Source organism: Taeniopygia guttata, chromosome 7 (assembly GCF_048771995.1).
Source record: "Taeniopygia guttata chromosome 7, bTaeGut7.mat, whole genome shotgun sequence".
Lineage (NCBI taxonomy): Eukaryota > Metazoa > Chordata > Aves > Passeriformes > Estrildidae > Taeniopygia > Taeniopygia guttata.
The window spans coordinates 24,218,357-24,244,748 of NC_133032.1; the positions used below are offsets into that span (position 1 = coordinate 24,218,357).

General features: G+C 39.3%; 1 protein-coding gene across 4 annotated transcripts in view; it reads left to right on the plus strand.

Moving 5' to 3' along the window:
- Nucleotides 1-26,392, plus strand: part of HECW2 (HECT, C2 and WW domain containing E3 ubiquitin protein ligase 2) — a 165,541-nt gene that overhangs the window by 108,580 nt on the left and 30,569 nt on the right. For all 4 annotated transcript variants that reach the window (XM_072932420.1, XM_002193323.6, XM_072932421.1 and 1 more), the window contains 13 exons: nt 813-955; nt 3,392-3,492; nt 4,066-5,388; nt 6,706-6,801; nt 7,900-8,050; nt 8,423-8,526; nt 11,653-11,777; nt 12,385-12,570; nt 16,938-17,072; nt 19,831-19,933; nt 20,958-21,054; nt 24,391-24,474; nt 26,248-26,357. In XM_072932420.1, coding sequence (XP_072788521.1) covers nt 813-955; nt 3,392-3,492; nt 4,066-5,388; nt 6,706-6,801; nt 7,900-8,050; nt 8,423-8,526; nt 11,653-11,777; nt 12,385-12,570; nt 16,938-17,072; nt 19,831-19,933; nt 20,958-21,054; nt 24,391-24,474; nt 26,248-26,357 — 2,758 coding nt within the window. The remainder of the gene's footprint in view (nt 1-812; nt 956-3,391; nt 3,493-4,065; nt 5,389-6,705; nt 6,802-7,899; nt 8,051-8,422; nt 8,527-11,652; nt 11,778-12,384; nt 12,571-16,937; nt 17,073-19,830; nt 19,934-20,957; nt 21,055-24,390; nt 24,475-26,247; nt 26,358-26,392) is intronic.

Genomic DNA, 26,392 nt, shown 5'->3' on the forward strand with positions numbered 1-26,392 from the left:
AACATTTGCCCTGTACCACTTTTGAATCTTTTCGCCATCTTTGGGCAGACTTGACAGAGCAGTACAGATCTAAGAGACAAAGTACTCACAAAATGCATGAAAATGGAAGCTGAAAAGAGTAAGTGTGCTAATGTTCCCATGTAGGGAAAGGTGGAAAAATGATTTTACCAGACATCAAAAAATCTTCTTTAAATTAGTATTGTATTGTTTAAAGGCCCCAAGTGTGCAGGAAAAAGTTCTCTTGGAGATTGCTGGGAAGATTTGTCAATGGTGGGGCAAAACTCCAACAGAAAATTCTCCTTCTCTAGTAATGCTGCTCCTGAATGTGCTGTATACCTATTGCCCTTTTGACTTCCTGTTATGCATACAAAACATGAATACCAAGCATGGTGTTGGGAGGGAAATTCTTCTGAGCACAGCCTGGAGTGAGACAGTTACTTCCTCCTGCATGGACCTGACAGAGTGCAGCCAGGGTTCCTTCTCTTTTTGCTTTCCCCTATGCAAATAGAAGCAAGCAGTAGGATACATGGTGTTCTACTTTCAGACATAGACCCTGAAAGTGCTTTTATCCAATGTAGTTTCTTACTGAGCAGTTCTTTTCAAGGAACTGTGAAAGGGAATGGGGAGCAGTAAAAAGCTGGTTACATATGCAAAAATTCTTTAATAAATGATGTTGACATTATTTTGCCATGTGGAAACTGCTGTCGTCAGTCATTAGTTTTTGGAGTTCGCTGCACATTAGTAGTAATTAAGTACATTCTTTCTGAATAAAGGTGTATTGATATGGTGTCAAATATGTTCTTTCCTTCCAGAAATATTCTTTTGTTGCACTTCTAACAGATGTCCTGGAAATTGAGGTTAAAGACAAATTTGCCAAGAGTCGTCCGATCATCAAGCGCTTCCTTGGGAAGTTAACCATACCTGTTCAGAGACTTTTGGAGAGACATGCAATTGGGTAAATGAATGCATTCTTAATGCTAACTTGTTTTCAGCAGGAGGACTCAGTATCTAGGATACTGAGAGCAAAGAGCAGCCTTTCTGACTTATTGGTACAGATAAGCAAATTTTTACTACATCTGTACTAAGAAATATATTATAATTTTAATTACTTTATTGCCTGACTGGAAAATGGCAATGTTTCTAGCCCTGTCCTGAATACATGTACCCATGTTTGTGTTGATGTGTGTCTTTTTCTTTCAGCTTAATTTCTTTACATAAAAAATGCTATTCACAAGAAACGTTATTCTCTGGCAGCTAGTTAAGAAGCAAGACATTTTCACAATACTACATGGTTGTGTGCAAATCTTTTGGAACAAGCAGGTCTAATTAACTGACTTCTTGTACAGCTGAAGTCTTTTTCATTGTCAGTTCACTAATCAGAGATGTAATATCCCTTCAGTGAATTGGCCAGAACTGCAAGGCTGTGACTCCTTATTTTTCAGAGTACTTCTAGTACTACAAAATTAAAATTGCCTGTTGTTATGAATAGCTCACTGATGGGACTCAAAATTCACCTGTTGTACATGTCTTTTTTAAAGGCCCTGCCTCAAAGTTTGCTAAAGTTAGTGTCTCCATTGACTTTAAAAAGCCACAGGATTAGGCCCATGAGGTATCTGGATGAAATTAAATGCATATTTTCTTCTTTAAAGCTTAAGGGCATGGCAGTGTCATCACACTTATACCAACTGGCCTCCTTTCCCACAGATATTCCCCTCAAAGTAACAAGTTGCATGAGGGGAGAAAATCAAATTCAATTTGAAAGCTGTTTTCAGCTTTACGTTTTCAAAGTGTTGTACACACTGGTAAGTAAAGGAGGAATAAAATTGTAAGAGTAACTAAAAATTTTGATAATACCTTTTGACACAGAATTTATTTAAAACATTTTTTTAAAAAACCTGTCAATTTGTTTTGTAGTGGTATTCAAGAACAGTGCAGGTATATACACAATATAACTTTTCTAAGAATTGCCTCACACTGAGTTTCAACAAACTGTGGTTGAACAAGCAGCTTTTTCTAATAAATTTGCACACTCCTATACATGCTGCAATAACACCGTGATCCAGGCTGGTTTCAAAACCTAGTGCAGGTTTTTATTTCCTTGCTAAACACCAAAATGTTTTTCTGCTCTGGGATTCCTGGTGCTGTGATTTGTGAAAATTACCACTTTGCTGTGTTCCTTAGTTCTTATCTCTGGTTTTTCAGATCATTATTCTGTTTTCTTCTCTGAATTTCAGTTCTGTATATTTGATATATTGAATCTTTTTGGAAAAGGAGAAGCAGTATAAGAAATACGTATTAAGAATGTGGGTATTTGGTTGGTTTGCCATACTTCTGTTAAATTAAATCTTTTGCCTCTTCCTCTGTAGTATACCTGTCCATTTTCAGTTTTTGTGTAAAGACAGACAATATTTCACCAAAGGTTTTGCAAAGTAAAGTAGTGGTTAATGTAGATGTGAAATAGAAATGTACCAAATATTCAATTATAACTTCTAATGCTCTTGCATCTTTTTTTTTTTTTTTTTTTGGTCAAGCAAGTATAACACCATCATTTTGGTGGTGTCAAGGATGACTCTTAAGGAATGAAAAGATGAAATGCAGAACCAACCACTTTTCGATAAACTGGGAGGCTGCCTGTCCACTCAGGGCTTTTTTTCCCACTAAAAGTTTATGCAAACTGCTGCAGCTTACTTCAGTAATAACTGCATTTGTTTTATTTTGCAGTATGAGTGCTCCCAGCAAAGGAGAAGTGTTTATACCAGTATAAAGTTATTTGCATAAATAACAATAATTTCCTGTGGAGGTCTTTAGTAGCTCCTTCTTCTTCTTTCAGTTATCCCAGCTATGCTGAGGGGATCTCAGGCTGTGAATTCTGGCTGTGCCTAAATAAAAATTACATCCTGGGATCTGATCCAAAGTCTGAAGTTGATATAAGTCTAATCTAGTCTAAACCCCACTGAATTCAGTAACTTAAGAACATATGTAAAGATAAATTCAAGCATTAATAGTTTTACTAAATCAGAATGTAGAAGTGCTTTGTTGAATGTGAAAAAATATGAAGTAACTATTTGTGAATTTTGTACATAGTAAAAACCACAAGGGGGCAGAAAGGTTTTGTTAATTATAAAACAATGTCGGGGAAAGGAGGAGGTTAAGAGAGGGGGACCTTTGCAGATTGATTTCTTTAGAACTTAAGATATTTAGGGATGTAATCCAACATAGTTTTTTAGGCTGCTTTATCTGTTAATGAAAGGTATTTTACACCATTATTGCTGTTTGTGCTTTTCTATGCAAATGGGAGTATATGGCCAATTTTAAGACCGTATGAGGAACTAAATACTGAAAACGTGAAGCCAGCAACATTTTTTAAAACTCAATATTTTTGATTTTGCAGAGACCAGGTTCTCAGCTATAATCTTGGCAGAAGGCTCCCAGCTGATCATGTTAGTGGGTATCTCCAATTCAAAGTGGAAATCACATCTTCTGTTCATGAAGGTGAGAATTAGTCAATTACCTGGATCTCCAGATAGTTGTATGGAGAGAGTTCTCTGTATTTCTGTGTGTAGGCTTTTCTGTTATTGAGGACATAATATACTTTCTGGTTTGTATATGGTCCCCCTACTATTGGGATTCAAAAATTAGATATGGCAGGTACTGCCTTGGAGATGGCCGTTCCAGAACCACCAACACTTAGCATATTGTTTTTGATTTTCTTGGATAGATTCTAAATGAATCTGCTTATGATTCTCATTTTATGCTTGGCAGTGCTCTGTCTTTTGAAAGCAATATGGGAATCCTTTAAAGTCATACTGCACACCTCTTAATTTTTCTATATCTTACAAAACAGTATATAGACTTATACAGGGAAAATTCTCTAACTGCTTTTTCAACACTTTAGATGCCTCTGTTATTTTGATTGAAGTTTCTTCCCTTAGTTTTCTGATTGAAGTAAGCAAGCATCTTTCAAGGATGTGTATTTTAATATAATTTAAGTAGAAAGAACTATGTGTTCTTTCTGCTCTGTGTTTCACCTTCATTTGAATATGAATATGCTTTCTGCCTCTGCAGATGCTTCACCAGAAACAGTTGGGACTTTGCTAGGAACAAACTCTGTAAATGGAGACTTGGGGAGCCCCTCTGATGATGAGGACATGCCAGCAGGACATCACGATACATCCACAGTGTGTTCCAATGGCCCAGTCTTTGAGGAATCTTCTGGAGACACAATCCTGAGACAGTCTTTAAGGACTAGTAGGACTCTGGAGACAGACCAGGATGAACTGACCTCTGGTGCTTCAAGATCATCCCCTCCCAGAGGTCGCCAGGACTCACTAAATGACTATCTCGATGCAATAGAACACAATAACCATCCCAGGCCAGGGACATCTGCCTGTGGTGACCGTCCACGAGGAGCCTCCCCAAAACTGAGGAGTAGCTTCCCTACTGACACAAGACTTAATGCTATGCTTCACATTGACTCAGATGAAGAGGAGCACGAGCTGCATCAAGACCTGGGTTTTCCATCCTCTTTGGAAGATGACGGCGGTTTAGTAATGCTTAATGGTGCTACCAGGAACGTTGAAAGAAATGAAGTAAGTTCCTCATCAGATCAGGTAATGCCAGGACCTGCAGAGAGTGAAAGGGTTTCGGCATCAGCTGATGACCAGCAAGATTCTCTCCCAGAGCTTCCACCTCCAGAGGAAGGAGCCGAGTGCCTGCAGGGCTCTCAGGCTGAAGCCCCGGCAGAGCAGGCCGGCAGCGAGTCCTCTGCCCCTCCGGAGGCAGAGCAGCCTCCCGGCAGCGCGGACTCGGGAGCTGCTGAAGCTGCGGGTGGGAGCAGAAGGGGCGTCAGCGAAACGGAGTCCATCGACCAAGGCTCGGAGCCTTCCCAGCTGTCGTCAGAGACGGAGCAGAGCGACCCCGCTCGCACCGAGAGCGTCAGCGAGGCCAGCACCCGGCCCGAGGGGGAGAGCGACGCCGAGGGGGCCGACAGCTCCTGCAACGAGAGCGCGACCGTGCGGCGCTCCTCCGTGGAGATGCGCTGCTCCTCCTGCGAGAGCGCCCGGTTCCCCGAGACCCCAGCCTTCTCTCCCCAGGAGGAGGAGGAGGAGGGAGCCTGTGCCCCCGAGGCAGCTGCGGCGGAGCCGGGTGCCGAAGCGCAGGACTCTGCCGGCGCTGCTGGTTCTCTGCCCGCGGTACAGTTACCTCAGGAGGAGGCGCAGGAGGCTGAGGCAGGTGAGCTGCAAGACCAAGAGGAAGCAGAAGAAATCTGGCAAAGAAGAAGAAGCCTGCAGGCAGCAGCTGCCCAGAGCCAGTCTCAGGATGAAGAAGTTGAGGGAGCACAGGCGGCTTGTGAGGGTGCCACAGCACAGCTTGAAGGAGCTACTGGAGGTAACAACTGCAGGAGGCACTTTCTGGAGTGACCTTACTGCACCTGAAAAATGAAGATCATTAATTTCTCAATTTCATTATCTTTCAAGGTTTCTTTTGTTCCTTTGAATTTATTTCTTTCTTCAAGAGACTCTTGGGGGTTTTTGATTTAATGAAAAATCCAAACCTGGAATATCTAAAATGTGTTTACTTTAAAATTGGATGTATTTTAATTCTTGAGAGAGTAGTGAAGAGGATGAAGAGGAGGAAAGAGTTCCACAATACTACCCTGATCACTAATGACAGATGAAATGGCAATGAGGGATGAAACTCCCCCAAAAGTATGAAATGCAAAATAGAATTTATATTCTATATAATACTCTCTCTCTCTATATATATATATATCATTATACTCTTTTCTTTTAGATGTTTTATATTAGCATTAAAACATAAGGGTAATCAAAAGAAAGGGGAAAGGAAAAATAAGCATATTTTGTCAACTTCAGGCTCTTTATTTTTCTTTTCCCAGTTCTTTCTCTGTACAAATGGATCTTAGCACACTGGAACCTTGGGTGGAGAAAAATGTGTTACCCAATTTAACACTGTAAAGCTCTTATTGATTTTAAAATTATTTTAACAGTTGAGAATTTTCTGTGTCACTGAAATCACTGAAAGTAGAAATGTGTCCCTGATGAATTGTTTCCAAGCAGCTTTAATAATGGATTGATTATCTGTTCAGTTTCTTCAGGGGTTGAAGTATATCCAATCAAGTGGGTTTCCAAATGCATCTTTTTCACAACATACCAAGAGCTATATATAAGCAGTAATTTCCTCTCTTCATAAACTATTTGTTGACTGGAAATAATAATTTTGGTGTTTATTTCAAATACTGTCAATATTTTACAGCATTTTCTAGACATTTGGGATACTCTTTAATAGGTGTCAGGTTGCATTGTGTTTTGCAGATCAGTTTGGCCTGCAGCAAGGAAGGACAGTGGACAGTTCCACCTCCCACTCTTAAGGTTTCTGGGGCCAGGTGGAGCTTTGTCCTGGGATATGGCTCAGGCACAGGTTGTTTCCATGCTCTGGCTTTGGCTGCTCACAGATGGATGCAGCACATCCCAGAGGTGATGTTTCCAGGACCAGGACATCCCAGAGGAATCACTTGCCTAGAACTGTCAGCATAATTTATTTTGACCCCAAGAGCAGTTGACTGTTAGATATATCCTGAAATATCATAGTCCTGCAGAAACTGTAACAGCTTGCTCAGTTTAGAGGCAACTCTAGGGCTTCCCCACATTGACTGAAAAAAGTAATTTATGTGTGTTTTGATTGCAGGTTCTCCTGCCAATGGCCATCAGCCCTTGAGGTCCCTGCCTTCAGTGCGTCAGGACGTTAGCCGGTACCAGAGAGTGGATGAGGCTCTGCCACCAAGTGAGCTTCTCCATACTTTAGTTGGAGGATAAATTGCCTATGTCTCACTGAGAGTTCATTGCATTTCCTTTTTGAATGTTAGAACTGAGAATGAACAGCTGAGAAGTGAGGAGCTTGCAAGTGAGGAGTGGTGGTAGTTGGGTCTGGTGGTGTTGTTGTGATAATTACACCTGGTGTACACAGACTTGCTGAGTGTCACTCTTGCAGACACAGTGCTGCCTTTCCAGTGTGCACTGCACAGGGGCAGGGAGATGAGGTGATGGTGCTTGTGAGGCACCGTGAGCTGTCAAGCACTCTGAAATCTCTGAATACTGCTTGTGTGGTAATGATTTACAAAGGAATATGCAACATCTTTCATATCTGCAGATTAACTTACAGGTGTCTATGCTTTCCTTGCATTTTTTGAGGAGTGAGGATTTTATATTAAAATAAGCCTGGACACTAAGTAACGGTTAGATGAGCCTTAATGAACAAATGAATTGTAATTTCTATGAAAAATACATTGCTCTCAATTATTGAAGTTATTCATGTGCTTAAACTTTGAGAAGTGAAAATCTATTAAGTATTAGGTATTCAAAGAAAGGACACCCCTCCCCCCCAGAAAAAAAAAAGCTACACAACTGATAGGCAAACATTGCTTTAAACCAAATATGCAAAAAAATAAAAGTAAGTTCAGACCCACTGAAGTCTGTGGCAAAGCTCTGTTACTTTAAAGGAGTCAGGAAGTAAGATATTTAGTGTAAAATGAACAGATCTCTATTTCCCAGTATGGTATGGGACTGTGTTTGCACTGTAACTGGAGCAAGTAACTGGAAGAAGTGTGATAGCAGAACAGAGATATAACAGTGTGTGCAAAGCCAGCATGATGATATGGTTGTGCTCCCTGCTGGTTCTGTTATAATCAGATTAATCCTGTGTGCAGATCTTTGAGTAAATTTGCCACCCTATTATACCAATTCTACATTTTACAAAATTGTTTCTTCTTATTATTATAGAGACTTGAAGCAATAGATGGAGTTACAAAAGTGATAGAACACAAACAAATCCATGAATAAACCCCAAGCCCTCCATAGTTTACAGTGTTTTATTGCTCCTTAGACTGGGAGGCTCGAATTGACAGCCACGGACGGATTTTTTACGTGGACCACGTGAACAGGACAACAACATGGCAGCGACCCACAGCTCCCCCAGCCCCACAGATCCTGCAGAGGTCCAATTCCATACAGCAGATGGAGCAGCTGAATCGCCGGTAAGAACCACCCTTGGTGCTGGTGAATTCTGTGTGCTTGCAAAACTGCATTCACCATTGCAAGACTGAGCATGGAGACAAGGCCACAGCTGCTCCCACTGCTGGCCTTAGGTGGTTCTTTTTATGTGGCTGTTGCTTTTAGTTTGCATTGATTTTCCAGGACTTTTGTGTTCCATCTGTGATCTTAAGCTATGTGACCAAAAATAATACATGTGATGATGGTTGTCAGAAATGCAAAAGGCTATTAATGCAGAAATCAGAGGTCAATATATATTAACCTATATGGTAAAAAATATGGGCAGGCTCCCTTGGAGCTAGTATCGGGTCATAGTTACCATATACTATATGTAAAGTCCAGTTTTCCAACCCTAGGTACCAGAGCATCCGAAGAACAATGACAAATGACAGGCCTGAAGAGCACACAAATGCCGTGGATGGAGCTGCAGAGGAAGCTGAATTTCACCATTCTAATTCAGGTTAAAAAAAAATAATTTTTTATCCCTTCTCCAAAGAATGGACCACTTATCTCATAGATGATTTAGTGAGAGGACAATAAGGCAAACCCTAACTTCTTCCTCTGAAAGTCTGTGTGAAAATGAAGCCATTTGTTTTCAATGCTGTCTAGTTTTGAAGGTTATGACTCAGCCTGCTCAATATGCTGAAGAGAAGATTCTGAGATTCAGAGCACTTTTCTGTCAGTACCAGACTGGTTTAGAGAGCAGGGCACTTGCAGTGAAAAAAACCCATAAAATTGTGTGGTCTGGCTTACAAATATTTTGACTCTGCTAATGCAGTTTGAAATAGTAGAATGTAGAGCTAGAAAGGGCTTCAGGCAGTCATTGACTACATCTCTGTAGATAGATTGGGTGAGATGTTCCTAGGCCATACTTGCCAAATGCTGTCTCATGAGTTCTTACATTCTCCACTTGAGGGACATTCTTTAATTTTTTTAGATAGTCTACTCATTATTCTTCTTATAACATAGCCTTGAATCCATTACTTCCTAGTCTTCCCTTGTGACTTTTGGTTTTAGGTCTCAAATTAGATTTTTGGCCTACTCAGGATTGTCTTGAGTTGGTCTTCAGCTTCTAAGGAATATTTCAGAAAATCAAATAAAGCTATGACTCTGCTGTACTGAAGAGGTTGTGGAAGTGTCTTAAATAAAGCACTCCTTGTACATTACTGCAGAAGGTTTTGATTTGTTTGTTTTAGTTTGGGATTTTTTTTATTTGTTTGTTTTTCTTTTTCTTTTTAATAGTTTGACACTAACCAGTGTTCAGTCTTTGATCTGCTAAAATCAGGTCCCCATCTTTGTGTGCAGAACTTTGGCACAAATGTCTGTTTTCATCTGGTCTTTGTGAGTTGATTGCACCTACATGCACACAGATCTTTTTAATGTGCCCTTGTGGTTTTGAATCTTGTCCATTCTGCTGTCCGAGTACTGCAGAACCCCCTAATTGGAACAAGTTTTGTCTTCCCTACCCAGTCATTAGTAGAAATAATAAGTAGGACCAGAGCCAGAGAGATCTTAATAAAACATCTTGGTGGACTATTACAGCATTATCCCATTCCTTCTGAGAACTCCTTCAGACCTCTGAAAGAGCCAGCAATGTCTCAGTGATTGCTTTACCTTATTTCCTAACTGTTAGAGTGCATGTCACCTGACCTGAAGGCTTTGAAAACCTTTCATTTGCACCCCGATCTTTAACCTGCTCTTTCTCACCTCCATTTTTTCATTCTTTTGGTAGTCTGTCCAGTGTTAACCTTTGGAATGAAGATAGGAAGAAAGACCTTTTGTTTTGGGTTGTAAAAATCATTACTTTTTTCTTTTCACTAAACAGTTCTCTCCTTGGTCATCTTCCTACTAAAAATTTACTAACACATTTATAAAGTTTTTTATCCATCCGGTCCCTTGCACAGCTGTGTGGTGTCATGTGCTTTGGCTTTGTCTCTAGGTGCTCTTGATGTACTCTTTTAAAAGTCTCTCCTAATTTAATGTGATATGCAAGCAGTGTCACCCTTTTTTGAGTTTCAAGTCATTGTAGAACTTGAGATTTACCCAAGTGCTCTAATTTATTACTTGTAGACTTCACTTCTGTTGTAGCCATTTCCTTTTCTATGTTTGTGCATGTGCAGCCAGATGGTTTGTGCTGTACATAAATCGGTGTTAAGCAAATTCAGGCCAAATCCTAACCAGCAAATTCAGCTGAATAAACTTTTCATAAACCAAATTCATAAGCCTCAAACTGCAGTAAAAACCCACCTGTTGACCCACTCTGGTTTCCAGATTGCCCAGACTGTGACAGAGGACTTATCTGCTGCACGTCACAGCATCTTCCAGGGTGTGAGAGTTGCCTGGTGTACACCCAAGTTTTGTACCAGTACAGAGATCACATAAAACTTCAGTGAGTGTCTGGAAGACACTCCCAGCCCAAGTATTCAGGCACAGCTTCAGGAGCCTTTGTGCCACTCTGCCTTCACCCCGTTCATGATGTGTTCCATGTGGGACAGCTTGAGGTCTATTGTTTAAGTAGTGTTTCTAAAACCCTCTTGTTTATTTATTTTACCAATTTCCCTCACACTTCCTGGTTTCCTCTAATATGTTTATTTTATTTTCTGCATTCCCTTAACTTAGAATTTGACCTTTGCTGTTTTCCTCTTCTTTTGTTATTTCTTCTTACTTTTCCTTCAGTTTATGAGTCTCATTCACTACATTTCTCCTTGCTCTGCTTGTGTGTTACAATCTTTTAAATCTGTGATAGCTGTGGTCTACATGATTAATGTTCATTTGATGGAGAAGTGTGCACATGCTGCAATGTGTAAAAAAGAATGAAACTGAAATGTAGATGGCAGCACACATTTTAGTGTAATACCGCTGAAGACCAAATCTGAACTTGCAGTTTTTCATTTACATTAAAATGTCTTCTAAATGTCTTCAGAGAGAATTGGGGGTAACAGTGTTGACATTGTAGCAAGCACCACTCAATATATTTTCACTTCCTTCCTGGTACTGGAGAAAATCAGGGCACTTCTGTAGTTGCTAGGAGAAAATACAAATGTTTATTGGAAGTTGAAACTTGAAAGGTACTTCCTTGGCAACCTACTTCTTACTTACATAAGCTGCTTCAATACTGTATCAAGACTGGGGCTGTAGTAATGGCAGATTTATTGTTTGTTTTTTAAGAAGGAATAAAATATTTATAAGTGTATAATGACTTTTATATCCATTAGTAAGCATTTAAAAAATAGCTTACCTGCATACAGCTACAGTACAGCAGTGCAGATGTGCCATGGGGACTTTCTTGCATCTTATATACAGGCACAAACTTTGTAACCCAAATAATGAACTGTGATATTTTTTTTATGGTTGTTTACCAAAACCTACAAGTAAATGTTACTAAACTAAAATTGTAATATTCTCAGAAACTTCAGTATTACATTAGAAGAAATTTGGGTACACGTATGTGGACAATGCTCAGTAAATCTGAAATAATTGTGTACTTAATGCTTTCCTTGGTTGCGTGATTCACATCAATATAGGTGTTTGCAGGGGTGCTTTGGTAATAACTGCTGGAAGTCTTTGTCATTTACTTTGCTCTTAGATTTTCGAAGAGAGAATGTGCTGCCTCACTCTACCTCCAGATCCAGACTTACTTTATTGCTCCAGTCTCCCCCTGTGAAATTCCTTATCAGCCCAGAGTTCTTTACAGTGCTGCATTCTAACCCTGTGAGTACGGTGGCTACAGCTCAAAGGCTTTCATAAATACGTATTTATAAATGCAGTTGTTTTGTGTACAAATATACTGCTCAGTGTTTGATAAGATATTGGTAGTACATAAGAGGCTATATTCAGTCATCATTATCCCCTGAAATTATTGGGCTATCAGGGCCATCATAGCTCTGCATGATAGCAATTTTTATTTTCTACTTGATTCTTCACCTTTCTTATGATACAAAATTATTTGTTTATGGAAGCAATAGCTTTCTTGCTGTGCTTTGCATAGGGTGAGACACAATTCTGGGAATGACCTTGCTGCTTAATGGCACTGTTGGTTTCTCCCAGATTGCCTGGTTTATATCAAAGTGTATTAGAGGTCACACTGAACAAAAAACCATCTTAATATATATATTTTCCTTTTTTGGCTGTTCTTCAGTGCTTCTTTTTGCATAGGTTCCTCCCCATTGTTTCTTTGTGTAATGGAATTTTTGGTGTAAGGAGAAGCAATGGAATGAGTAACTTTTCTTCTGCAGGCTCACTTACAATGAACAGGGTTGACTTTTGTGGCCAGAGCAGTTTTCTCTTTGAAAAACCTTTGCTGTTGTGTGTTTTTCAGAGTGCCTACCGCATGTTTACAAACAACACGTGTCTGAAGCACATGATCACCAAAGTCCGGCGGGACACCCACCACTTCGAGCGCTACCAGCACAACCGGGATCTGGTGGGCTTCCTCAACATGTTTGCCAACAAACAGCTGGAGCTGCCGAGGGGCTGGGAAATGAAACACGACCATCAGGGCAAGGTAACGCCACAGGGCTAAGAAGGCCTTGTGTTCATCGGTTTCTGAGATCAAATGGATTTACTTGAAGTAAAACAGATGGTCTGGGACAGCTCCGTGGAGGCTCACTCTGGTGGTTGTGTATTGCTTAGAAGGAAAGAGATGGTATGGACTAGGTTTTCTTAAGAGGTATTAGAGATCTTACGTAGTTGCAAGTCTCACTGATTTTTTTAAAACATGTACCAATTTTCACTTTCCCAAAAAAACATTTTGATATCACTTTTACAGTTGTCATGTAAGTTTTAATGTAACTTTAAGCTAGTGCATCCTCAGTATCTGGAACATTATATTTTGTGTAGAAAATGGGAGGGTTAAAAATAGACTATGATTAACATGTGAGGAAGTAATAAGGTTTATCAGTTTATTAGGATTACTGGAGTATTTAGCTTCTTGGTTCTTAACATTTATCACTCTCAATGTGGTTAGCTGTGAGAGTCCATATAAATAGTGATATTGATGCTTGGAAAGATTAGACAATTCTAAACTGAAGGGTAAAAATACTTGAGGGTTGTTTCCTAGATTTTTTTAACTCTGAAAAGCACTTTGTTTTTTCATTAACCACACAATTAGTAATGTGTAATTCTACTAACGTTGTTCTTTGCCTCACTGTTTTCTGTTTTAAGTCATTCTTGTTCTGTTAAGTTCTTCAGAGGCCAGTTTTCTCCTGAAGAATAGGGCAATTTTCAATTTTCTTTAATATGTGCTCCATAGAGAGAATTAGACCTTTGGATATCTGGGTTGGTAGTTGGTAACAGCAATGCTACCACAATATTAATCAAGAAGAGGAAGCTCTGAATAAATTCCTGATGGGAATTCTTCATTTTGAGTTAGTCTTAGTATTGCTCATTTTCATCGTGTTGTATTGTCTGTGTCACAAGTGCCACTTGTGGATAGTGAAAAAGCCTGTTCAGCACTCGAGAGAGACCATGGCCAGTGCATGGCAAGACCAGTGCTTGAGGAGACCAAACTGAAACTGGACCTGCCTTTATTAAAGCATAAACTTAAAAAGTAGCAAGTAGAGCTTAGCCATAACACAATATATAATTATGTTTCCTTTCCTTAACTACTCTTCCCTGCTGAGAGGAGGTTTTTCTTTATTTTTTCAAGTATATCACAGTGAGACTTGGTGCTCTTGCTCACGAGGCAGAGTGATGGTTCTGGCCCTGGTGCAATGCTGAGTAATGGTGTTTTCATTCCCCCATGACAATGTGGTGCTGCTTACCTGTCCTCTTCGTAGGCTGTGTTCCAAGGTCAGCTGGGGACTGCCCCCCTCTGAACTCCCTCCAGAGCTGCACAGCAAAGCCCAGTGCCCACTCCTCTTTGGCTCCTATGTGTATCCCCTGCAGGCCATAATATCATGCAGTCCTCTCTAAAAGGTCTGCTGTGACCACAGTGTAGTTTCTGATGGGCATTACAGATGATCCTTCATCAGTCACTGACCACAGGGAGGCAGAAAGCCATTGGAAAATGTGGTTGCAGGAAGCATTATACAAGCTTAATAGGCCCCTGAGCTGAGCTTTGAGATTCTACCTTGCAGTGTCCATGTGCATGCACACAGATATTGTACAGGTAATGCATTTGTGCAGTGTGCATAAGCATGTGTCTGTATTTTAAAGCCAGATGCTAGTCTTTGTGCTTTTTAATTAGATCTCTGCAAGATGTGCATATACACAGGAAGCTATTACAGTACATTTTTGTTTTTTCTCTCTACAATTAAATCATAGTAATTGATTAATGAAGTCTCTGACAGGAAGAAAAGGTATTTTAGCGAGCTTCATAGGTTTTAACTGAAAGAATAACTAGGGCAACTATTCATGTTTAATGGGCTAAATATAGTTTTGGCAGTACCTATTTTATGTCAGTCTCTTCAAGCATTGTAGATTTATGGATTATAGCTAGGCAGGAGTTATGAGAGGAATTTTTTAGAAAGGAGATTGTGAACCACAGTGTATTTTGAGCTGTGTGCCAGTGTCCAGATTAGCCCAAAGCATTGAAGCTCCAATGGTTATCTTCACCAAAGCTTCAAACTGCTAATTTATGCTTTGTTTTAAAGTAGGCTACTACGAGCTGGCCTGAAACCATACATATTTAATAAGATATGATTGTCTTTGTCTTCATGTCTAAACTGAGTTGCTATTTAAATAGAATGCTGTGGAACACTGCATGCAATACTAGAGTGCTGCACTAGCTCAGAACTGAGTAGTACAGCTCTAGGGGTACTACCTCCTTTATTGAATCAGGATTTTTTTAGTGACTTACAGTATGGTGTTGACTTAATCAAATCAACCTGTGTTTTGCTGAAAGTGCTTTACATCTTATAAATGTACACAGAATAGATAAAAAAAAATCCCCAAGGCAATCACTTGCTAGTAAAGTAGGTAGATCTTACCAGTCAGGAGAAGAAAATTAAGAAAGACTGGCTGTGTTCCAGCACTTTCTTCCAGTCATCTGCCAGGCCCCAAATATAAATTTCATTATGGTTCTCATTCTTTCTCACTAGTTTTGTATTCTCTAATCTGTATAATTGTGCTGCTGGGTGGCATCATTGTTTGTCAAGGTAAACAAGTCCTGCATCAGGCTCAGATGTAGCAATTAAAATTGCATTTATTGAATACACTTTACAGTGTTTGAACTGTGAAACTGTTTCACTTGCATATCTGTGACTATGTCAGATGGACAGAACAGGGTTCTTACTGCTCAGGTGATGGGATTCCTTCCTTGTAGGCACAAGCTACAGGTACAGGTGATTGCTGTTGGGGCTACAGGAGGCTTGGTGCTCTTTTCTGGAGCACTTTTAGGGTTCTGCAACTGTGGTGTCTCTCCATATGCTTCTCTTTCCTTGGGAGATGGAAGTACAAACATTTTCTCCCACTGCAGTCCATAATGGCACTTAGTTGCTATATAGCATGCCACACTGGTTTGTCTACCTACCTGCACAACAGTCAGAAGAATTGTATTTGTTCTGGTCTGGTTTTCCCAATCTGAAACAATGATTCCATGAATACTAGAAGCTGTTGTTGCTGCCAGAAAAGTGGTTCTGCTCTCCTCTCCTCTCATCCCTGGTGAGCTGACCGAGGTTAGAGGAGCCAGCAGGGAGAGGGACAAAAAGAGAGTAATTTTAGCCTGGACCAGAGGCCCTGATGGGTTCACTGCATGGCTACACAAACACTTGTGCCAGCACAAGGCAGGAAGGGCACACAGGGGATGAAACAAGTGGTCAGGAGGGGGAAAGATGAGAATGTTTCTTTTGCTGACACCACAAGAATAAATTGTTTGTGGAACTGTGGTCGAAGTACCTCACTGGTAGCCAAACACAGAAATGGCTCCCGCAGTCCCTGACCACCTCTCTGCTGGTCCAGATTTTTTGATTCCTCAGGCCAGATGTTACTTTCCTGTAATTCTCCTGCTCAAAACTGAGATTTTTTTTTTTTTTTGCCACTTCCACATGTTTCCAGTATTGTGACAGAAAACATGGAATGTGTTGAAATAGAACAGTGCTGGTTTCCAAGTTCAACACTGGTGCTACAAAAAGTTTAAATTTCAGGGCTTAGAAACCTTTTTGGTTCAAATTGGATAGAATAGTAGGAGGCTTTTCCTTTCCAGGATACATGTCCCTGTGACCTTGTTTTCAGAAATGATTGACTGGCCAGTATGTGGTTGTTCTCATCAATTTCCTGATGTAAATTTTTTTGTTGCCATCATCTTTGGTTGTTGGCTGACCTTTTTGGCTTTCAGAGGTCTTTTTTTGTTTGTTTGTTTGGGATGGTGCTTTAGGGTTTGGTTTTTTTTTTTTTTTGCATTTTGTTTTGGTTTTTAGAAAAAAAGATCAGCGAACTTTTGAATAGTTGTAGCAGCAATACGGCAGAAATGCCTGTTGGTCTGTAATCATAGTTCATCACTGGATGCAAGCATACACTTGACATACATACAGCCAATTGTGTTCATAATTATATGGTAAATACTTCACAAAAGGTAATGGGTTTGCCACTTAATGACACCTTTTTAGATGCTTATAAGGGAATGAAAAGGAGAATACACCAGGATTACTCTTATTAAATATTCAAGTCTTCTCTTCTTGACAGCTTCCCACTTCTGATGCTTGTCAGATGAGAATTTCAAAGGACTTTATAGAAAGGAACAAAGTAAGACATTAAACTATTCATCCCTTTGGGTGGGATGGAAAAGTGTTGTCCTCCTTCTGCAGAAGGGAAATGGCAGCTGCAGTAACAGACTTTCCACAGCCCCACCTGATAGAATGAAACCTGGATCCCCAACAGACATTAACCTCAGACATAATGCATAAAGAAAGCATTGATGTCTTCCTTCTGCAGGCTTTCTTTGTCGACCACAACTCGCGCACCACCACGTTCATCGACCCGCGGCTGCCCCTGCAGAGCAGCAGGCCCACCAGTGCGCTGGTCCATCGGCAGCACCTGACCCGGCAGCGCAGCCACAGTGCTGGGGAGGTGAGTGGGGTCTGGGCCTCCTCCCTGGGAGCACCACCGTCCTCTTTCTGTGGGGAGAAGCATGGTTCTTCTCTAACAGTGCACCAATCATCTCTAAGCATTTATTATATTTTCTGCTAGCCATTGTTGCTTTTAACATGTATGAATTCAGAGGAAAAATATCAAACATGAGTTTTCATTCGCCGTAACCCCACTTAACCACAGGAGAGCATCTGATTGCAGATTGCTAATTCATGTATCCAGTCTTTCACTGACAAACTGTGTGTTGTCTAGCATGGTGTCTGCTGAGTGTGTTCATATGTAACTGTGCAAAATAAGAGGGAGGAAAAGATGCATGTGTGACTATACATCTAGTTCTGCAACTTTCCCATGAAGTGTAAAAAAATCATACCACATACAGCTTTATCAGACTGTTATATGCCTTTGAATATGTATTTCATCTGTACTTTCTGATCAGAAGTACATGGAAAACATTATTTTGTTATGTTTTTGTGCACCATTTTCACTGGCAGTCCCCATATTGTTGTTGTCACTTCCTTATACTTACAACCTTGTGTATGTGCAATGACTTGGACTTCAGTTGTACTTAATTTAAAAATCTCCATACTATTGGCTGTAGGTTGTCTTTTCAGGAGAGGGCTATTCTATACCAGAAATTAAAGATAATAAAATTCAGAATAACAAGAGAAAAGCTCTGATTTATCCTTTTCTTAGCTCAGTCTTGTGGCAGATGAAGGTCTGCCAGGCCTCTGTTTCAGAGCAAACATGAATCTTGTCTGCCACTTCTCTAACAGGGCTTCCACTGAGCTGCAGCAAGTGCCACAGCACTGGCTTCATATCTTGTCACATCCTGTGTGAACATGGCTTAGTCAGCCCCCCTCCAGTGTCAGGTATATTTTGCAAATGGTTTTAAGTAGCGTTTTCCATCGGTTTGGTGATGTGTATTAAGACAAGAAGCTATATGCCTTCATATAGCTATTTAGATCTTGAATGCGGTAAAGTATTTCTGTTGTGACTGATTTGTAGCAGAGCAGAAATAATTTTTTTTCTTGACTTTATCCAATATGCACCCAAATTATCTTTCTTTAAGCAGCATCCAGTAGCTCTGCACTTACAACAGATATTTGTGCCAACCACATTGCTGCAGTTGTCAATGCTGCAAAATAAGTATAGTTTATCCAACAAGAAATCGTTGTATATATTGCACATACATAGTCAAAATGATTACCTGTCAGAATTTCCAACTCCATCTAGATGCATGAAATTCCTTAAACCATGTTTCTATGTGCAATTTTAGAAGTGTTTCCTTGATATTGTTACAACTGTAACTTGAATTGAGGTATAATTCAAGCAGTTCAATAGCAATTCAATACAGTATTACCATTCTAGGATTAATGATGCAATGATGTTCTTTTATGTATTACGAACCTGAACACCAGTTTTTTCTCTACCTTTAGGGCTTATGTATTGCATATTGCATATCTGCATTTTTTTCCTATTTTTAAGCTACTGCATAAAGGAGCTGTACATTATTGAAAAAGATGAGTACTTAATGAAAAAAAATCAAAATACTTTCTTTGGCTTTAACTTGCCATGAACTTTGATGTTTTGAAGCCACTGACCCAGTTTTTATAGAGAGATGCTCTAAAGCAAACATGAACCAGTGTAAGGAATGCCTTTTTAGCTAAAGTGAGCTACAGTGTGAAGCTGGAGCTAATAATAATGGCATTCCTTTTCCAGCACATTGCCTAACAGGAAATAATTCTTCATTTTTCTGAAAGAATATTATGAGAGAGCAAAAAGTTCTTGGGAGATATCTTGGGACTTTTGCTGCTTTGTGATTTCAGAGATTGGATTGAAAAGCACCCTTTTATAATTATTTGATCTTTTGCAGTTAGATTTTTTTATAGATCTTTGAAGCTTGGGAGTGCAGTTCAAATGCTAACCATTACATGTAGGCAGATATATGGAGAAGTAAACAAAGAGGTCCAACAGGATGAAAAAGAGGTTGACTAAATGTTTTATAGAGATAAAATACTGAATACCGAGAGATGTCTGAAACCTCATGATGCAGTAAACTGCAGGAATTGCCCTGACATAACAAATGCCTCCAAGAACAATTTTATTTTGTGGTTCTACCCTAAAAATTGTTCACATGTAGTTTATTTAAGTCCAGAAGGTGAATACAAGAAAAGCAGAATAGTGTTTCTGACTTATTCTAGGAGCCATATTTTTACCAATTTTGGGCTTGTTTGACTTGTCTGAATGTGAACTCACTTCTATATTCTTCTTTGAGGCTTCAGCCACAAATTTTTTTCCACTTCAAATTTAGAGAAACTGCATTCATGCACAGAGATAACAGAGGTGCTAATGAAGGAGCAAAATTTGGTTTCCAGAATGTTTAGTACAGATAAAGATGACCATTAATAACAAAATACAAAATTAAATCACAAAATCAAAAAAGGTATCCCAGTTCTAATTCTTTGGTCTCTTTTCAGAATGGAACTGTTTAAAAATAGTAGTACATTTTGCATCAGTTTTGATTCTTCCTGTTAATGGACCCAGTGTGATAAATAATGTTTTGCTAGTAACTGTCCTAACAGCTCAGCTGCTTCCTGCTGCAGTGGTTACTGGGGATAGTGATCAAGCAAAGCCTTGACATACGTGCTTGGTTTTAAGCCGTATAAATTCTCACTTTTCTGTACCCAGATGCTTGTGCTGGCACAGACACTCACTGTGGTTATTTGCACATTTTCAGGTCGGAGAGGACTCCCGTCATTCAGGACCCCCAGTTTTGCCAAGACCATCCAGCACATTTAACACAGTCAGCAGAGCTCAGTACCAGGATGTGGTTCCAGTGGGTACGTCAGCATTCAGCCTCTGCTCAGAGGAGTTTTCCATCACTGAGGGGTCATGGCTGTGTGCACTGCTGGGGTTTCCATTCACTTGGGATGGCTAGAAGTTGCCGTTTGTTATGATCCTGATTCTGTCCATCAGCATTTCCCGACTGTTCAGTTGGAACTTTCAGAGCTGAAAGTGTGCAGAACTAAATAACTGATGTATTTTACCTTCCTAGCTCACATACTCTGTGTGCTCACAGGATGAACCGAAGCCAGGGAGTCAGATGGGGTCCTAATTGGCCTTCATGTATTCCCAGAGATTTTAAACTTCTTTTCTTTTCCGCAACTTGTGAGCATCTATTTTGGCAGGATTACAGACAGTGTTAATCAGCTTGGAATTAGCCATTAGCTTAACTTCTGTTCTCAGTTACATGCACACACAGTTACTGACTTCTGTGCCACCATGTACAGAATGTAGCTTGTTAAATCTAACAGCTGTCACATTGTGCTAAGTCAAGATAAATTAATCCGATTAGCTCTAACTGGCTCTTTGTACTGTGGTGTGTTTACTTGAAAACTTCTGCCCATTTATATCCTCCCCCTTGCCTTGGACATGGTGTGCATGCTTCACAGGCTCAGCCATTAACGAGGATTTGATGCGGGTGTTTCCAATGGCTGCTTAATTTGTGAGAATAGATGCAGTGAAAACCAAGGTCCCTACAATTTTATACTAACAGTGAATATTCTGGTTTGACCTTAGCTAAGAGTGTGAGTGCTAAAATGTAATAGAAATTGCTAACAGAATTATAGCTGTTAGCAGTGGAAAGGATATGTCACAATGAGATTTGGTCCATAATCATAAGAAGTGTGTTCTTTAAAAGACAATAGAATTGGTAGCCTTACATATGAAAGTATTAACCCAATACTTCTAAACCTAAAACTGTGAAGGTGAAGTGAGCCATTATTGTTGAAGACTCAAAAGGAATGGCATCCTTTGTTTTGGGATCTCCTTGTTTCAGCATTATATTTTTGTTAATATTTTCAGCTTACAATGACAAGATAGTTGCATTTTTGCGGCAGCCCAATATCTTTGAAATTCTACAAGAGCGCCAACCAGATCTTACCAGGAATCATTCACTCAGGTAAGAAAATTAGTGAAGTTTGCTATTCCCATTTCAGTAATGTTAATTACAATTAGCTACCTTCATTAGTTAACAGTGGAACATAACAGATTGTAGACTTCTGATGCATTCAAACATATTCATAAAGCTGTGGGAAATAGTTGTTTACTGTATTTCTGTGTAATAGCTTACTACAGCAAGGTTGATGAGAACAGAGGTAATGTTTAATTATCAAATAAAGGTACCTACAAGAAAATGTTTGGAACAACTGGCGTAAGAGATCTGCTGATGTCTTCCTAATGTGCCAAGACAGCTGGATGGCACAGCAAATGTGCCCATTCATTCAGCTGGGAACATGAGGCAGAATGGCATTTGGATTTGTCCTTATCTTTGCAAAGCACATTTAGAGAAATGCTGTCCTGACCACATGACGTCTGGAGCTAATCTTATATCAACTAGAATTTTTGATGTCTCTCCAAAATTTACAAAATCGAATATCTACAGATTTTTGCACAGTGCAGCAAGATCTGAGGAAGGATGATCTCTGTTGTGTGGTTGTTGTAATTCCCTCGTATGTTTAGACTTCGAAATGGAAACACCAGAAACTTGGATAGTAGTGACCAGAACTGAAATTAATGTATCTGTTCTTCCTTGGACACTACATTTAAAAGATTGGTTTGATTGTTGGCAGCCTGTCCTGTGCAGTGCTGTGTTCCAGAGACCTACCCACACTGGCTAGCATGGCAGCCGGCACTGGTACTCATTTTTCTTCTGTTCTGTGTTACTTACTGATCCCTTTTCCTCTGTGTCCTTCAAGTTCCCAAAATTCAACAAGCTGCCATGTTTTGCAGTTTCCCCATGTGTCATTTAACAAGTTTTGTGATGTGACTTCTGTGTTAAAGATCTGGTTTACCTTCTAAAGAAATCCTAGCTGCCAAACCTGAAGCAACATACTAGCAGAATACAAGCTCTCTAGAAAATACAGCAGAAATCTGCAGTTCTCAGCATGTCAAAACACTTGTGCCCATATCACTGCAGGCAAGTTTTTCCACCAGGCTTGGTTTGAAATATGCTGGGATGTAGTATACAAGCAATTTCTGATTGCTTGTAGTCTTATTGCTTCATATTCTTTTTCTCAGGGTGCTTGATTTCCTTCAGTCTGATAGCAATTTGTGTAATTTTCTTCATGTGTGTTGTGGGTTTTTTTAACAAATTAGAGTTCAAATTGCTCACAAGGCTTGTTGGTATTCCCCGATTCTGCTTCTAGTTGAATCTTGCCTCCTGATTACACATTGATAATTTCCCACAAACTGAGACGTTCTCAAGAAAAGATGGATTTCAGGTTAAAAATGAAGGATCAGAGGATAAAAGATACTGGTTTTTGTACCTCCTAATTTGCTTGAGAGTATATGTCCTTCTGTACATTTACTTTGGAAGGAGACTGAAGATATATGCCTTAATTGACTTTCTTCAGCAGAATGATTGGGGATTTTAATGAACACAGTTTTATTTTACATTGAATATGGTTGGTCTAAAAAGCCATTCTCCTAAGCTGAATGGTTCCATTCTAATTTTAGTATTTGAAGTTAGTAATTTGATTAAGGTAAATTATCATACCTTCCATTATTCCTCTCTTATATCCTTCTAAAAATGATGCTTCAGTAACATTTTAGTTTGTATAAAGATCTCAGTTTTGTTTTTCCTCGTTAGTGTTTTAAGACCCTGATTAGCAAATTATTGGAATCTATGTCTATTTGACACATTGTGATACTAAACAACTCCATGGACACTGCTGTAAGACTTGATAAATTAAGACCTAACTAAAATCCTTCAGTATAAATTCTTAGTGTAATTTTTTTTTTTTTTGGGTGATTAATATAACTGCCAGTAATCTTTTCCTTTTAGGACCTCGGTGCAGTTGAAGTGAAATTATAATGATATTAAATATTATTCTTATTAATATTATTGTAATTATTACATAGTTGAGGAGGAAAAATCTTTATTATGCATGTTGCCAAGATAAAATCTTCTTCCAAGTTACTGCAGGTAAATCTGAGAAGCTGCTAAATAATGCAAAGGGCTTCAGGCAAAGGCACCTGTTATACATTAAATACAATTTATATCTTAATGGAATGTAAAAAGCATATATATTAAAGAAATATCACTGAAATCACAACTCTCACTGGTAACCCCAGGAAGTCAAGGATTGCATTCATTTGGAGGGCTGCATATATTAGTTAACCCAGAAAAAGTCCTTCTGGTTTCTGGTGTTGCTGCCAACTGAATGCTAAGATATATTTTGTAATGCACCATTTATTTCCTCCAGCCTTGCTATTTGGGCACTAATGTGAAGTGGGCTCTGGAAGTGTCCAGGTATCCCTGCCCTGCCAATTGTATGGAGTGATTTTTACCTTCTTGTGACTATTGGTAATAGGATAAGGGGTAGGCAAACCTGTGTGCTGAGCTAGTGCTGCTGTTCTTACACAGAGATCTTTACTTTTCTGTTTGTTTGGGAGTTTTCTCCTTTAGATTTGGGGCAGGTTTTACTACATAGGTTTGGTTCTTGTTTTCTTTTCCTTCAGAAGTGTAAAGCCAAATTAGAATTTATCTCTACTGTACTATTATACTGATAAAGAAAAAAGCTGAAGGATGTACTTATATTTCAGAATGCAGTGAAAGGCTCAGCAGAGAAAAAGAATAGGAATCCAAGGAATTATATTCAATACATATCCTAAAATTATGTGTGTTACCATGCTCAGAAATTAGGATGTGTAGATTCCACAACAGTCACCAGACTGGGTCTAGGAGAAAGGATGTGTGCTTAGATGAAATAAAGGGGAGAAATAATGCAGAAATAATACCTGCCATTTTTTTTACTGTCAGATATCTTAAGTGCAGTGTGGTATGAAAACATTGGCTTTAAAATCATGAGTACACATTGTAATGTATGGCTTGCATTTGTACAGAGATTCAGAAGAGACAGCGAACTCTTTAAAGAGTTCACTTTAGCAGTAGGAATGTCCTCTTACAGGTTTCAGCCTCCTAATTTGAATTCAGAGACATGGACTGGAGTGTGAATTTGAGGGATTGATTTTTTGTTGTTTTTTTTTAAACTGTTTGGGTGACTGTTCTATCTGCCAATCGCATGAGCACATGAGCATTGAAGAGATGAGGGCAACGGGAGCATCCTTCCTCAGAACAATATTTTACTGCTCACATGGACTTGGTGTGTCATGGAAAAAAAGTAGGGAAAACCATAACGCAGAGATTTCTGATATACTCTGTACTTGTTGCTGTGGTACACATTGATGCCTTATTTGCAAAAGGTATTTTGAAAGCCTTTTTTTGCTTGCACAGGGAGAAGATCCAGTTCATCCGGACAGAGGGAACACCTGGGCTGGTGCGTTTATCCAGTGATGCAGACCTTGTCATGTTACTCAGGTAGGCACTGCTGCTGCCCTTGCACATGTGGCAGACTCTGTGGCAGCTACTCAGGAGCTTTCAGGGAGCAGTGTGTGCTGATAGTGTCACCCAGTTGTTTCCCTTCCAGTCCCTGGACTTGCAGCTGGGAGAACTACAGCTCAAGGTTCAGGTTTTATTTTCATCATTTTCAATTCTAGATGGTAGTTGAAGGTCACACTTTTCATAGGACAATGGAATATGAAAGGCAAGTGCAAGAGCACTGTGCTTGTGATTTATATGGGTTTGCCCAGACCACCTTTAACTGTCCTGTTGCATCCAGCCCTGATGCTTAGAAAGGTGGTACAGCTCAGACCTTTATCCAACGATGTGCCTTGTGCTACTTTTACACTGTATCTGTTTAGTTCTGTGCTTTGGGAAGGTCCAGTTTGTAAAGGCACATACTTCATACTGTAGAGGTGTTTTTATTACTTAGTGTCTCTCTTGTCTCTTCACTGTGTTGTCAAGCATTGTCCGCTTTAGTAAAGGAAATATTCTTACAGACTTCAGGAAATGGGAAGCTGATTCTTTACTAGTTTTCATTTAAGCTATTACTGAAAATCAGGCAGATTTTTTACTAAAATTAAACCCTTTTGTCTTGATACTGTGCTCTCATCCACTGTAAAAGTGCATCAAGAAATTCACAGATACCTTTAAGATTAAATCTAGTGAAATAGAATTAACATTAGTAGTTGTATTTAGAGGCCAGGTTGCATATTGATAATCCTTTCTGGTCCCTAAATCTCCAAATCATTACAGCTACTAAAAAAATCTCATTTTAAATCTGTCTTTGGGCCTTTTTGAAATGTAAATATTGTTCCTTAAAGAACTTTTTAAGATTTTTATGTGTAATTTGGAGGAAAACATCACATGGCCATGACTGCAAAAAGGACTGTCAGAAAGGACCCGTTTAAAAAAAAGTCCATATAGGAAAAAGTCTAAATATTTGTTTGGTGAACAGACTTAGTAAAAAACATCTTTTATTTGAATGTTGTTTTCATTGCCTTGGGTAGTATAAGATTGGCTTGCAGTTCTTTCTATAGCTCAATTTTTGAAAGTAATTTTTACATGCTATCACAGCAGTTTATTTGTGTCATATTTCACATTCTAAATACCTTTTGATACCAGATCCATTCTGATATTAGATATTCTGTCCCTTTTTGGATTTGCTTGTGTCAAATTTGTGAAAAGACTGAAATTTTAATATATATTTGCATACATGCACACACACACACAGATGCAGTAATTTGGGTTTTTTCACTTAAAAAGTTGTGTATCAATAATAGATGAAGCATGAAGTAAATGAGCATGAACACTCTAGATGTGATACCTGGTTCAGCAGGAGTGTTAATAAACATAAAATGTTATGCTAACAAGCTTACCAGTCAATATAATTAATGAGTTCAGATGTGACTCTTAATCCTGGAGGCTTAGAATGTTTCTGAATAAAGTTATTGACCCTTTTGTAATGAGAACATAAAAAAAAAAAAAAAAAAAGAGGGAGGCCCATGAATTTTCAAGGCTGATTAACTATATTTTAACCTTGAGAACAAATACCTATATGGCAGTTACTGCTTCCCAGTACTTTCAAAATCTGCTTGAGGAAATGGCAATAAAATATTTCGTAGCACTCTAAGTGTGCACAGTGGAAATAGGTGGCTTCCAAAGAAAGCAGGCTAATAACTAGAGATTTATCCCTAGAAAGTGAAACCTGTCATTTATTCAAATAAATGTGTTCTTTCTTCTTTTTGCCAGCTTGTTTGAGGAGGAAATAATGTCATATGTGCCGCCACATGCCTTACTTCATCCTAGTTATTGCCAGTCCCCGCGAGGCTCGCCGGTGTCTTCACCTCAGAACTCTCCAGGTAAGTTGCTCAGGCAAAGCTTCTGCAGGGGCTCC